This window comes from Amphiura filiformis, chromosome 8 (assembly GCF_039555335.1).
Source record: "Amphiura filiformis chromosome 8, Afil_fr2py, whole genome shotgun sequence".
NCBI classification, from domain to species: Eukaryota; Metazoa; Echinodermata; class Ophiuroidea; order Amphilepidida; family Amphiuridae; genus Amphiura; species Amphiura filiformis.
In genome coordinates, this window is record NC_092635.1 from 46,515,639 (window position 1) to 46,530,968 (window position 15,330).

General features: G+C 38.7%; 1 protein-coding gene across 1 annotated transcript in view; it reads left to right on the forward strand.

Moving 5' to 3' along the window:
* LOC140159578 (plexin-A2-like) overlaps positions 1–15,330 on the forward strand; it is a 348,956-nt gene that overhangs the window by 327,501 nt on the left and 6,125 nt on the right. The window contains 6 exon segments of the mRNA XM_072183069.1: positions 1,717–1,930; positions 3,311–3,467; positions 3,929–4,114; positions 5,769–5,950; positions 7,038–7,207; positions 8,739–8,951. Of these exon segments, the coding sequence (XP_072039170.1) occupies positions 1,717–1,930; positions 3,311–3,467; positions 3,929–4,114; positions 5,769–5,950; positions 7,038–7,207; positions 8,739–8,951 (1,122 nt within the window).

Consider the following 15,330-nt stretch of genomic DNA (forward strand, 5'->3'; position numbering starts at 1 on the left):
TTTAATCTCCCACACAGGGGGTGTAGATTTTAAATTGAGTCACCCATTCAGGAAACCCAAATTCACACTCCTTGTTTAGAAGATTAAGCTCATGATGTCTTCCATAGGGGGTGAATGGATTTCAAGTGGAATAACCCTTTTGAGAAGATTTTGAAGCTTGCTTTGTTTTCCGGAAAGCTTAGAGATTGACTAATCCACCTCTTGCATTATTTTAGTAGCTGGGTTATTGGTAACAAAGTCAGGGATTACAAAGTACTTGATAAATCTGGGACGCTAGGTTGCTTATGTATTGTCTCTTATTTGATGTACTATATACCGTGAGAGGTTCACAAGGTTTTTATTTTCATGTGTTTGATGGTTAACTTCAGATCACAAAATTAAGAGCCTGTGAAAACAGTTTAATAGGGTTGTAATGTTCAGATCTTTAGAACTGAATAACAGAAATTGGAAAAGTGTTTAGATATGTAAATGTCACAAACATATCTGTGCCGCTAAAAATATCTTATTACACAGTGATGTACTTCACAGAGTGTGTGGGAGGTTGGTCCCTGGTGTTTGACTGTCGACTAAAACAACATAGCATTCAATGGAAACCACCAAGATGGAAACCATCAAAGTTGCATGTTGGATTCTATTTTCTTGTTGCTTAATGCTCTGCATGCTGGCCATAGGTTTCAACATAAAATGTCCAAGTTCAGAGATATTTTCTCAAAATATCAAGAGCTATCTCAAGAACCACTAAACCAATACAGGGCTTGTTTGTACTCGTCTCATTTTAATGCATTTTTCATGCCAATTCCAAATATGATCATGAAAATTTACATTTCTGAAATATGTGAATTTTTAAAACAAATTTTGAAACTTGTCGTCTGCAGTCGACACCTGCGTGGAGAGAGTTAATAAAGAAGTTATATTTTTTGTGTTCAATCAAACATCGGTGTTAGTTTAAGAAGGTCCTATCTGCAATAGCTGCCCTATTTGACAATTTCTGCATTCTTTATTGTACACATCTACACTTTGACACCTGGCAGCTATGGTGCCTTGTTACACTATAATCCCTCCATACATCAAATGTTTGTCCAAATTCAAAGTAGGTTAATATAAATAAAACTAGACTTCAGAAATAGAAAGTAGACTTCGGAAAAAAAAAAATGGGAAAACATCTGCATATGATATTTAAGGCAGCAGTGATCAAACAAAAGCATAACAATATTTTGAGTTTTAATACAAATAGCTTATAGTTAGAGGATAAGTCTATAAAATTTGTATTATTTGTTCCATTCATAATATGTGAAATTGACAAATTGTTGGGGGAAAACTGTGTGACTCCATTCAAAATTTCAAATGTGTGTTGCTTGCTGTAAGTGTATGTACAGGTAGAGACTTCCAACATTGACTATAAAATGTCCAATATTATCATTTTTGGGCTATTCCAGTTGAAATACATACACCCCTATAGAATATGTGGCCTTAATGTCCCACACAAGGGTTGTAGGTTTCAATTAGAGTCACCTTTTCAAGTAACCAAATTGACTTGCTGTTGGTCTTATTACTTGCAGAGTGAATATGTTAGCACACTACTATAATGTACCACAGATATAATTTTTGATTCGTTTTTAGATTGTCTGATTTAGGGAACCAGCAGCCGTGCCTTTGAATGACAATAGTTAAATATGTACTAAACGTTTTATGATTTTTCTTTGTTATTTCATACAGAAATGAATCAGTAGCAGAAAAGATGGTCAGTAATTGGCTGTCCTTCTTGCTGTATAACTTTATACGAGAGAATGCTGGGGAACCTCTCTTCATGCTGTACTACGCTATCAAACAGCAGGTTGAAAAGGGGCCCGTGGATGCCATAACTGGGGAGGCCAGGTATGGGCTAAGTGAGGTTAAAGTTATCAGGCAGCAAATAGACTATAATTTCTTGGTAAGTCATTTATTCCCTTTTGTCATGTTTTTTTTAAAGCAATTTGTTCTGTTTTATGGTTCAGACAATGTGCTTGGTTTTATGACTTTTTTTGGTGAACCATTCACTCAATAGGTTTCTGTTAATGTTTTACATCTCAGCAGTTATCAGTTGTTTGTTCTTGTTTGTAAAAGTTTTTATAAAGTTTCAATTCCTCAAATCTACAATCCTGGTGGAAAATGTTGCCACACCACTGTGTTAATTGTCCAACATCCTTCTCTGTTTCCTTATTGTAAATATTGATTTGGATAACAACATCATCATTTCTACATATATAATTATAGTCTCCCAACACAGAAAGATGAAGGAGAGAGTGTAAGTTGAATGTGCATTTTCAACTAATATATAAAGATCATGTGGATGTATAAGATCCTTAGTTCTGGCAAGTGCATACTGTTATCAACAATGCTGGTGTGGCAACAAATTTCTGCCAGGATTGCAATTCAAAACATGAAAGTTATGTATCTGCCAAATATTTTTAAATATTGAAATATTGAAAATATTGAAATATTGAAAAATTAACAACTTTTGGCGCTTATTACAGGTTTTTGAGAGTAATTTGTTAAAAGAAATATAGATCGAAAAACCTGTGTCTGATCAACCAACCAAACAACCAATCCTACCAAAAACAAGTTTCCAAGGTGAAGGTCATCCAAGAATTCTCAGTCTAAGCCACCTTATCACAAAAATGATCAGTGTATCTATAACACATAGGGCCTTTATGTACAATGATATCCACACCAACTCTAATATACCTCTGACCATAATGTTTTGCCATCAAATGTGTATACAACATTCAGTAATCCGTAATTTTGTCCCATCATTTAAAGTTAGCCGACCAGCTCCCTCTGGGAAAAAGCTTAAGCCACTGATCAAAGAAATCTTAGGAGCATGTACTGTAAAAGTACTTAATTATGTGGGTGATTTAATTTGTGATAAACCTATGACCATCATTTTCGCAGGGATTTAATTTCACAAGTCGAGAAAATCCATGTGACATTGACACATAAACTGGATGAAATGCAAAAATTAATGTTTTTGCGTGTATTTATATTGCAAAAATTTGAAATTGAATACCTTGTGAAAATAAAGTAGTTTTCAACAACTTGCGTAGAAATATTTTTATGATTTGAAGGAAAAGGGACTTTTAGCAATTTATTAATTTTGCAGGTGCTGAATATCCATGCAGATCGTGCAATGTATTATTGAATATTTTGTGTCTTTAATTTCACGGTTGTGGCTGGATTCGCTAAACTAAAAAGCTCATGAAAATAGCCACTTTATGCCATACTAGTATTTGACACACATTCAATCCGTTTGTAATCAATGTCGTTTTTACAGACTATCTATGCCATAGGATTAGACCGCGATGCCGATCCATTCCAAGTACGTGTGCTAGACTGCGACACAATATCACAGGTCAAGGAGAAAATCCTTGATGTCGTCTACAAGACCATCCCTTACAGTCACAGGCCTCCCAAGGAAGAATTAGACCTTGGTAAGTTTTCTGTAGGATTTTTTGTGTAGGGGTGTTTAATGACCTTCCCTGCGAATCCAAGATGGCTGCAATAGCATGAGCGGCCATCTTGGATATTGCAGTAAGTTTTCTGACAGGGTGGTGTATTTTTTGTTTTGTAGGATTGATTGTGTGTGGAGGTGTTCAATGGAAATATTTCCTTTCCTGTGCATTCCAAGATGGCTGCCATAGTATGAGTGGCCATCTTGGATGTGTAGAAATATATCACATTTTGGCACCTAGACTCCCAGAACTTATAGACGAAGAATCTGATTACCTAACATGATAGCTTGCGTTGTATTTTGAAATATGCGACATACAATCGTGGTCGGATCGCGTACACCTGTTTAGCGTGCAGTCATATAAAAAATTTTACTGTATCATGTATTATATCATAACTTTGAGCAGGTTTGATTTGATAACTTTATGCCATTACCCCACAGAGTGGCGGTGTGGTCTGCAGGGTAAGATGATCCTACAAGACGATGACGGCAACAAAGTTCCAGAAGGGGAATGGAAGAAACTTAATACACTAGCTACATATGAGATTCGTAATGGTGCTACAATAGCCTTGGTGCCCAAGCAAGGTTTTACTATGTCAGCTTTCTCTACTTCATCTACAAGATATAGTGAGTAGTTGTGTATGTTTGTTTGTTTGTCCAAAATGATGTAATAGAAGTGGGATGACTGTACTTGTGTGGTAGTGATGTTGATACCCTGTATCCTGTTATTATATACTGCTACATTTGAATTCCACACCATCCATAGATACACTTAAAAAAGATATCAACTTGATGATCTCCAATTCTCACACAAGAAAAGAAAAGTAGTGTGGGGTTAAAGTCCCCACACAGGCAAGGTTTTTCTCTGGGTTTACTTGCCTACGGGTGATATAATTATATGCTTACATTGTAAATTAATGTGAAAATTCTTCTAGCATACGATGTGTGGTTCTTTCTCCCCTTTGTATATTGAGGATATGCAAATGTTATCTGCAAGCTAGCGATAGACTTGAATTATTTCTGAATTTAAAAAAAGTTGGTAATTTAGAATACTTAGTATTTGAAACTTTTGTTGGTTTTTAATTAAATACATAACTGCCTACAAATGGAGCTACTGTGGAAATAAAGCATCAACATGTTTGGAGTCTCTGCATATTGTTGCATTAATCGCAAACAATTCATCACTTTGTAAACTGCATTGTGCTTTGTTTAATTTGCTTTGTCAAATATTTTTAAATTTATTCTGATCTTGTTCCAAATCTTAAAAAAGTCTCCATATATATACACTCACATTTTGTGGTTTTGAGGATAAAAAGGATACTGTTGTTACATAGACAATTGTATTTGCAGCAAAGAGTGTATATAAAAAGCTTTCTTCGTGACAAAACTGGATTGTCAACGCCGCAGAAATCGATGAATATATATCCATTGATCCTGCGGAGAGGATTAACAGTATTTGTCTTGTCTGTACATTATCTAGTCAACAAGACACACATTTATGTATCACATCTTTTACTGGCCCAGTTTACAAAGCGCTGCACCATTAAACCAAATAAGCTACGGGGTACATCTGCTTGAATTAGGACAGCTTTTGAGGTCAAGTAACATGTATGTAATCCCAGCGAAAGCATTTCGGATGTTAAAATGAGGAATAGTTTAAATGTGAAGGATAAGTCTCAAAATTGTCATTTATAATTTGTTTAATAAAAAATGGGCATAAATTACGAAAAGGCAGTGTTGATAAATGTCATCCTCATTATACTGACATCTCAAAAGGCTGCCTTTAAGGGGAGCGAAATAAGATTGATGAATAGAAACAATTGATTGTGAGCTGATAACAACTAGTTAAATGTTATGCACTAGGTGGGTGGTAAAACGTATGCCAAAGATTCATGGAAAGTAAATAACTGTAATAACATTGGGGCAAGGTTGGTACTACTTAAAAGATATATATTTTATGGCATAGATGATTTTACAGTGACTGATGTCAAGGAAAATATGCAGGCGTAGGAGTAAAAGGAGGTTCGTTTACCATATTAAGACTGTGTGCTGGGGCAAGGTTTCGCTGCATATAGGACCCTGTGCAAGCACAGGAGTGAACAACGTTTGTGCCATAAGCTGCCGGACCCTTAAAAAACTTAACCAGCACACTTTTTTTTCCAGTTTTAGGGAAATTGTTCTTTTACAGCAAGCAGATATATTTAAATACCTAATTTTGAATGTTTAAATATGCTATTAATTAAGCTAAACATTTTAGTATGGTTTTTTTTTTCCATTGCAGTGAATGTATCAGCAACATCAAGCCCTTGTCGGTCGACCACGCCTATGCTCAACTCAGAGTCCGACAATGGCGTGAAACAATGGCATCTCGTGAAGCCATCCGACACAGATAATAAAGGAGATGGAGAGAGGGATCACAAAATGATGGCAGAGATTTATTTACCCAGGTTACTCACGACAAAGGTAATGTGAAGTCAGAATTCAAAGTTCAAATTACCTTTTGTATGCAAATGATAAAGATTTGAGATATATTTGCTGTTTCAAAGATCTACACATATTTGAAACCTATGCGGCAAAACAATGTGATGGACTTTTCATGTCAGGTTCTAAAAAGTGCAAAAGTATAGACCTCCCAAAAATGTCTTGCTTAACAAGATCAAAACTTTGATTTGATATCAGTGACGTCAGACATCTGTGTGTGGACACAATCAAGCAAATCAAGACAGTTAAGAAATTTCAATTTTTACAATTTTAGCTCCTCAAGTGATGAATATGTTATCTACAACTGGTGGATATGATTCGCATCTAATATGTGAACTAAAATAATAGCCAATTTGAACTACATAATGGTGGTGACAAAAAACAAGATAATTCGAACAATGAATCAGCTTATAATGCAAAAACAAAAACTTGTGTAAACTTAGCCTCATTGTTCTTGATATGGGTCACATGTTTACACTCGTCTGAGTTTCCCATCAACTGTACATATGCAAACAGTTCTAGACAATGTATATATAAAGAAGAACATAGTCTCCAAATAAAGTGTGTTTTCTTCACAGTTTTCAAAAACTCATTTCAGATGTTTACTTTTCATTAAACACATTGTGCAGGGAGATTCTAAAAATGGTGTCTGGCGATTGATAGCACTTCACTGCTTGTTGCATAAACAAGTTGAAATGTAGAGCGTTGAAATGATAGGAATATATTGCCCACCATTGTTCCTGCTCAAAGTTTTAAATGAGAGCTCTGTAATAAAAATGGGAGGGAGTTAGGATATGTCAATATCTCAGTAATATGTCTGAAGGCGGTTGTTCTCACATCATAGTTCGAATCAGTCAATTTATTCACTTATTTTACCATATATCGTTTATGTGAGGACTTTTGTTAAAAATTCATTTTCGTTATATAATTTACTGTTGTATGTTTAAAATGAGCTAGAGCTAGACGTTCAACTTCTTATGATCTACAATTGTTTGTTTGTTTTCCTGAGTGAAATATTATAACGACTAACCGTTTCCTTTTCATGTCCATTTTTCCTTACCAAACACAGGGTACTCTGCAGAAATTTGTGGATGATCTATTCGAGACCATCTTCAGTGTAAACATGCGTGGTAATACACTACCACTAGCCATCAAGTACCTATTTGATTTCATGGATGATCAAGCTAGGTTACATGAAATCACTAATCCAGACATTGTACATTCATGGAAGAGTAATAGGTAAGTATAAGGGCCTTAATGGGCTATTCCAGTTGAAATCCATACCCCTTCTATGGAAGGCATGACCTTAATCTGCCACACAGGGGGTGTAATTTCAATTGGAGTCACCCATTCAGGTAACCTCATTTGTAATTCACACTCCCTGTGTGGAAGATTAAGGTTGTGTCTTGTCATTACATTTGTCAGCATAGCAACAGGGGGTGTATATTTCAATTGGACCAACAGACTTTGTAAATGAGAATTTTTTTAATTCAAACCTAGATGTCGCCATGACATTCCTTCCATATTGCATACATTTAAACAACATATTAATGCATTCGTTGGCGTCGGAGCTCTTTCGATTCAACCAACCAGAAAGCAGAAATTAAATTAGTTTCTATTTATTTGGTATAATTGTTGAATATCCAAGTGTACCTCAAGTTGAAAAAAAGTATAAGCTTAACAAAGTTTTATTTCTCCTTTAATTGCTCTTACTTAACAAAATTAGCACAGTCTTGAGACATGATGATGAGTAATTAATCCAGTGAAGTATGTAAAATCAATTTACGTTTGCATTCATGCATACATGCATTACCTTACCTGAAAATAACATAGTCTGCCTTCAAGGTGGCTAAATATATAGCTACCGTGTTATATAGGGATCCAGGCAACACTAGAGCAGTGCAAGGTTGCCTGTTTTATCAAGGCTCACAATTGCCAACACAAGAGTTACGCACTTGCTGAAGCTCACACCCTATTTATCGTGTTACCAAAAACTGGGACATACCCGGATCATGCAGTGCTACATGGCATGGTTAGTGACCGAGGTGTGTAGTTTTTCATGACATGCTTCAATTAGCCAATCAGAACCCCACTTTCGTGCATACGTGCTATAATAGCAAAAAGGTGCCAAACTTCTCTCTTAATATGGGGCATACAATGTGCTAAAGGAGCAGTAGAAGATATTAACACCATAACCAGAATAGGTGCAGCAAAATATATGTTTGATTTACATAATGAAATTGACAAAAAGTAGCCCAAGTGGGTGGTTTTGATGATTTTTGGCAACTCTCTCAATGGAATTGATTTGATACTACTTGTCCAGACTTGACAGGTTGAAAATGTAGTACATCAATCACTAGAATCTCAAACATGCTCATCTGTCAAAGACAAAGTCCCTCAATACCACATGTCTGTGCATTCATAGAATGACCTTTGGGATGTGTTGGGTACTATAACCTCATATTTTACAACTTGAGGTCAAAGTTTGGGATATGGTGGTTGAATGGAGGTTTGAACTCAGCCAATTGGTTTGAGACTAATAATTTGACTCATGGTGTGTGTTAAAAAGAACCTGTCATTGCTGAGACAAGAATTTGATCTTTTCTACTCTGAAAAGTTGCTTTTTCTTTTTATCTAAAAAATGTTTTTTAGCAACATTCAACTTAATTTTTTCTTTTTTTCTTAAAAAGCATTTTTAGCAACATCCAACATGATTTATTATAACAAAGTTGCATTGATTTTGTCTACTTGTTTCCTTCTATTCTTACAGTTTACCATTAAGATTTTGGGTGAATCTTATCAAGAATCCCGACCTCATATTTGATACCTATAAGTCAGAGACAGTGGATGCGTGTCTATCAATCATCGGCCAGACGTTGATGGACGCCTGTTCTGTTAGTGAGCATCAGCTGACCAAAGACTCGCCATCTAGTAAACTATTATATGCCAAGGATATTCCTACATATAAAGAATGGGTATCAAGGTAAGAAAAAACATACGGCAGCACACAAGTTGACACATGAATTTAATGATGTTTTTAATAGCTGCCTTTTGTACTTACCACAAATGACAATGTGAACTTATTAGAAAGTGATTCTTTCATGTGTTTCTTGGTTTTGATTTATTCACTTAAAAGCCATCTGGCAAATGTTTTAATTATTCATACAACAACTTGATTAGTTAACGAACCAGCTTGATGAAAATGGGCCATTCCATTTTAAATCTGCATACCCACTGTGGAAGATTTCACAGCATTTCAATTTCAATTTGCACTTATGGTCCATCCAGTTGGAAAGTTATGCTACTTTATGTGAAATTCCAGCTGAAAAAGTTTTGAAATATTATATATAAAATCCAAGTGAATTTTGCACAATTTGGCTTGAAATTAGACGATAATTTAACAAACCTTTTCCACTTTTTGTGGAAGAAAATGGTTGAATTTAGTTAATTTTAATTTTTGAATTTAGTTAAAATTCCAAAATCGTCCTCCAGTGGGGGTGTGGTGTCCAAATAGAACAGCTCAATGTTACAAAAGGCAGCTATTATACAACTTGATTTCATTTTATGTGACAATCTGTGAAGTAGGTCACCAATGAATATTTGATAACAGGAAAAATGAACAGCAAATGTAGGCTCTAAATCAATCCATTTCTTTTATTGCCAATTCACACTGGCTGTTTTCCAATTTCACATTTCCTCTCTTGTTCTCTCTCTCTCTTGTTTTCGCTGGATTCTGACTCCGGCTGTCTCTCTCTCTCTCTCTCTCGTCTTGTTCTCTCTTAGGCTGCCTGTCTCTAATTCTAATTCCCAGGTTATGTTGGTAACTTTTGTTTAGTTTTTCTTTATATAATTCCCAGGTCAAGAAGTAAATTTACTAATACAAATCATTTCAAAGCAACTGAATTGCCAGATTTTGCACTCCGCAAGTTGTGCATAACAAGAGAGTATTGAGACCTGAACAGAGTTTACATCTTTCATCTCGACCTTTCTTATCTATGCCCGTGGAACGGTGGCATAGATATTGTATTTGTTGTGTTTAGTTATCTATGCCAGTGGAACGGTATTGTCTTTGTTCTGTTTAGTCTTCTCCTTCTCCTTCTTATCTATGCCCGTGTAACGGGCATAGATATTGTATTTGTTGTGTTTAGTCTTCTCCTTCTCCTCCTCCTTCTTCTTCTTCTCAAGATCACTTTTTGCACCCCTCTAGCTCAAGAACCAAAGTAGCCTCGGGGCCCAAACTTGGTATACTGATGGCCCATGACCCTTAGCATCATCCTAGGGTACCCCGACCCCAGAGGTCAAAGGTCATGGGCTACAGGGGGCAATATGTGTAAAATTTCAAACAGCTCTAGCTCAAGAACTACAGTGCCCTCAGGGTTCATACTTAGTATAATGATGGCCCATGACCTCTAAAAGTAACTTATGGTAGCCACGACCCCAGAGGTCAAAGGTCACAGGCTACAGGGAGCAATATGCGTAATTTTTTAAAACCGCTTTAGCTAAAGAACTATAGCGCCCTCAGGGTTCATGCTTGGTACAATGATGGCCCATGACCCTTAGATATTTCCTGAATTAACATCGACCCCAGAGGTCAAAGGTCATGGGCTACAGGGAGCAATATGTGTAAAATTTCAAACAGCTCTAGTTCAAGAACTACAGCGCCTCAGGGTTCATACTTGGTACAATGATGGCCCATGACCCTAGATGTATTCTGTGGTAGCCGCAACCCCAGAGGTCAAAGTTCAAAGGCTTTAAAAAGCAAACTAGGTACAACCTATTAACACAGTGTAGCGCAATAGGTAGCATTTTGTTAGCTACCTGTGTTTGCAATGATAACGGCCCGAATCGTACGTCAAGGAAATTGATATTCCCTTAAAAGGGAATGTGTAGGCATTTTGATATTGGTGCCTTGGACCACCTCATCTCAAAAGGCTGTCATTGTGGGACATGGCGTATGGTTGGTTAATGGGTGTTAGGAGGGTTAAGGGTTCTCACGGTTTGTAAGTGGGTGACCAAGGGGGGGGGGTCACCCAGTTTTTTTAGATTTGGCGCCCAATTGGGCGCTTTTTTATTTTAAGTGCTATGAGGATGATACTTATATCAATTAAAGCTTATAAAAGGGCTTCCACATAATGGTCACCAACTTTTGGATTTGGCGCCAATTGGGCACTTTTTTATTTAAGGTGCTATGAGGATAATACTTATATCAATTAAAGTTTATAACAAGGGCTTCCACATGGTGGTCACCAACTTTTGGATTTGGCGCCCAATTGGGCGGTTTTTTATTTTAGGTGCTATGATAATGATACTTATATCATTTAAAGCTTATACCAAGGGGTATAAGTTTTCGTTTTGTGAATAGGGGAAGGGGGGTTGGGTGTGGTCACGGGCATAGATATTCGTGTTTGCTCAAACACACCTGTGGTTTCTAGTTCTTCTTATCTATGCCCGTGGAACGGTGGCATAGATATTGTATTTGTTGTGTTTAGTCTTCGGCTTCTCCTCCTTCTCCTCCTCCTTCTTAAGATCACTTTTTGCACTCCTCTAGCTCAAGAACCAAAGTAGCCTCGGGGCCCAAACTTGGTATAGTGATGGCCCGTGACCCCTAGCATCATCCTAGGGTACCTCGACCCCAGAGGTCAAAGGTCGTGGGCTACAGGGGGCAATATGTGTAAAATTTCAAACGGCTCTAGCTCAAGAACTATAGCCCCCTCAGGGTTCATACTTAGTATAATGATGGCCCATGACCCCTAGATGTAACTTAATGTAGCCTCGACCCCAGAGGTCAAAGGTCGAAGGCTACAGGGGGCAATATGTGTAAATTTTTAAAACTGCTCTAGCTCAAGAACTCTAGCGCCCTCAGGGTTCATGCTTGGTACAATGATGACCCATGACCCTTAGATATTTCCTGCGGTAACATCGACCCCAGAGGTCAAAGGCCATGGGCTACAGTGAGCAATATGTGTAAAATTTCAAACAGCTGTAGCTCAAGAACTACAGCGCCTCAGGGTTCACATTTGGTACAATGATGACCCATGACCCTTGATGTATTCTATATTAGCCGCATCCCCAGAGGTCAAAGTCTAAAGACTTTAAAAAGCAAAATTAGTACGACATATTAACACAGTGTAGCGCAATAGGTAGTATTTTGTTAGCTACCTGTGTTTGCAATGATAACGGTCTGAATCAATACGTCAAGAAAACTGATCACTTGACAAAAACTCCCTTAAAAGGGAATGTGTAGGCATTTTGATTTTGATTCCTTGGACCACTTCAAAAGGTTTTCATAATGGGACAAGGGGGGTGCTTGGTTAAGGGGTGGGGTCACGGGCATAGATATTCGTGTTTGGTCAAACACAAGTGGTTTCTAGTTCTTCTTCTTCTTCTCAAGATCACTTTTTGCACCCCTCTAGCTCAAGAACCAAAGCAGCCTCTGGGCCCAAACTTGGTATACTGATGGCCCATGGCCCTTAGCATCATCCTAGAGTACCTCGACCCCAGAGGTCAAAGGTCATGGGCTACAGGGGGCAATATGTGTAAAATTTCAAACAGCTCTAGCTCAAGAACTACAGCGCCCTCAGGGTTCATACTTAGTATAATGATGGCCCATGACCTCTAGAAGTAACTTATGGTAGCCACGACCCCAGAGGTCAAAGGTCACAGGCTACAGGGAGCAATATGTGTAATTTTTTAAAACCGCTTTAGCTAAAGAACTATAGCACCCTCAGGGTTCATGCTTGGTACAATGATGGCCCATGACCCTTAGATATTTCCTGAATTAACATCGACCCCAGAGGTCAAAGGTCATGGGCTACAGGGAGCAATATGTGTAAAATTTCAAACAGCTCTAGCTCAAGAACTACAGCGCCCTCAGGGCTCATACTTGGTACAATGATGGCCCATGACCCTAGATGTATTCTATGGTAGCCACAACCCCAGAGGTCAAAGTTCAAAGGCTTTAAAAAGCAAACTAGGTACAACCTATTAACACAGTGTAACATAATAGGTAGCGTTTTTGTTAGCTACCTGTGTTTGCAATGATAACGGCCCGAATCGTACGTCAAGGAAATTGATCACTTAACAAAAATATCCTTAAAAGGGAATGTGTACGCATTTTGATATTGGTGCCTTGGACCACCTCAAAAGGCTGTCATTGTGGGACATGGAGTATGGTTGGTTAATGGGTGTTAGGAGGGTTAAGGGTTGTCACGGTTTGTAAGGGGGCGACCAAGGGGGTGGTCACCAGTTTGTTTAGATTTGGCGCCCAATTGGGCGCTTTTTTAAATATTTTAAGTGCTATGAGGACGATTCTTATATCAATTAAAGCTTATAAAAGGGCTTCCATATAATGGTCACCAACTTTTGGATTTGGCGCCCAATTGGGCGCTTTTATATTTCAGGTGCTATGGGGATAATACTTATATCAATTAAAGTTTATAACAAGGGCTTCCACATGGTGGTCACCAACTTTTGATTTGGCGCCCAATTGGGCGCTTTTTTTTTAATTTTAGGTGCTATGAGGATGATTGATACTTATATCAATTAAAGTTTATAACAAGGGCTTTCACATGTTGGTCAGTAACTTTTGCATGGGGAGTGCTTGGTTAAGGGGTGGGGTCACGGGCATAGATATTCGTGTTTGCTCAAACACAAGTGGTTTCTAGTCTTCGACTTCTTCTTATCTATGCCCGTGGAACGGTGGCATAGATATTGTATTTGTTGTGTTTAGTCTTCTCCTCCTCCTTCTCCTCCTCCTCCTTCTTCTTAAGACCACTTCTTTGCACTCCTCTAGCTCAAGAACCAAAGAAGCCTCGGGGCCCATACTTGGTACAATGATGGCCCATGACCCCAAGATACATCCTAGGGTACCCCCGACCCCAAAGGTCAAAGGTCATGGGCTACAGGGGGCAATATGTGTAAAATTTCAAACAGCTCTAGCTCAAAAACTATAGCGCCTCAGGGTTCATACTTGGTACAATGATGGGCTATGACCCTAGAAGTATGCTATGCTAGCCACAACCCCAGAGGTCAAAGTTCATATGCTTTAAAAAGCAAAATAGGTACGACCGTTAACACAGTGTATCGCAATAGGTAGCATTTTGGTAGCTACCTGTATTTGCAATGATGAAGGCTTCAAATATACGTCAAGACGCATAATGGGGTTAAGACAAGAGGTTATCCGCTTAAAGGGACACAATAGTTTGGGATTAAAGGGGTATTCTCCAGTCTGGTGGTGTTTCAGAGAGAGTGAGGGTCTGATGGAGTATAAGAGAGAGTGATGGCTTGGTGGGGTATTAGAGAGAGTTTGGGCCAGCCTGGTGGTGTTTTAGAGCGAGTGAGTGTCTGGTGGAGTATAAGAGAGAGTGAGGGCTTGGTGGGGTATTAGAGAGAGTATGGGTCAGCCTGTTGGTGTTTTAGAGCGAGTGAGTGTCTGGTGGATTATAAGAGAGAGTGAGGGTCTGGTGAGGTATTAGAGAGAGTGTGCGCCAATCTGGGGGTGTTTTAGAGCTAGTGAGTGTCTGGTGGAGTATAAGAGAGAGTGATGGCTGGGTGGGGTATTAGAGAGAGTTTGGGTCAGCCTGGTGGTGTTTTAGAGCGAGTGAGTGTCTGGTGGAGTATAAGAGAGAGTGAAGGCTTGGTGGGGTATTAGAGAGAGTATGGGTCAGCCTGTTGGTGTTTTAGAGCGAGTGAGTGTCTGGTGGAGTATAAGAGAGAGTGATGGCTGGGTGGGGTATTAGAGAGAGTTTGGGTCAGCCTGGTGGTGTTTTAGAGCGAGTGAGTGTCTGGTGGAGTATAAGAGAGAGTGAAGGCTTGGTGGGGTATTAGAGAGAGTATGGGTCAGCCTGTTGGTGTTTTAGAGCGAGTGAGAGTGTCTGGTGGATTATAAGAGAGAGTGAGGGTCTGGTGAGGTATTAGAGAGAGTGTGCGCCAATCTGGGGGGTATTTTAGAGCTAGTGAGTGTCTGGTGGAGTATAAGAGAGAGTGATGGCTGGGTGGGGTATTAGAGAGAGTTTGGGTCAGCCTGGTGGTGTTTTAGAGCGAGTGTCTGGTGGAGTATAAGAGAGAGTGAAGGCTTGGTGGGATATTAGAGAGAGTATGGGTCAGCCTGTTGGTGTTTTAGAGCGAGTGAGTGTCTGGTGGAGTATAAGAGAGAGTGATGGCTGGGTGGGGTATTAGAGAGAGTTTGGGTCAGCCTGGTGGTGTTTTACAGCGAGTGAGTGTCTGGTGGAGTATAAGAGAGAGTGAAGGCTTGGTGGGGTATTAGAGAGAGTATTGGTCAGCCTGTTGGTGTTTTAGAGCGAGTGAGTGTCTGGTGGAGTATAAGAGAGAGTGAAGGCTTGGTGGGGTATTAGAGAGAGTAT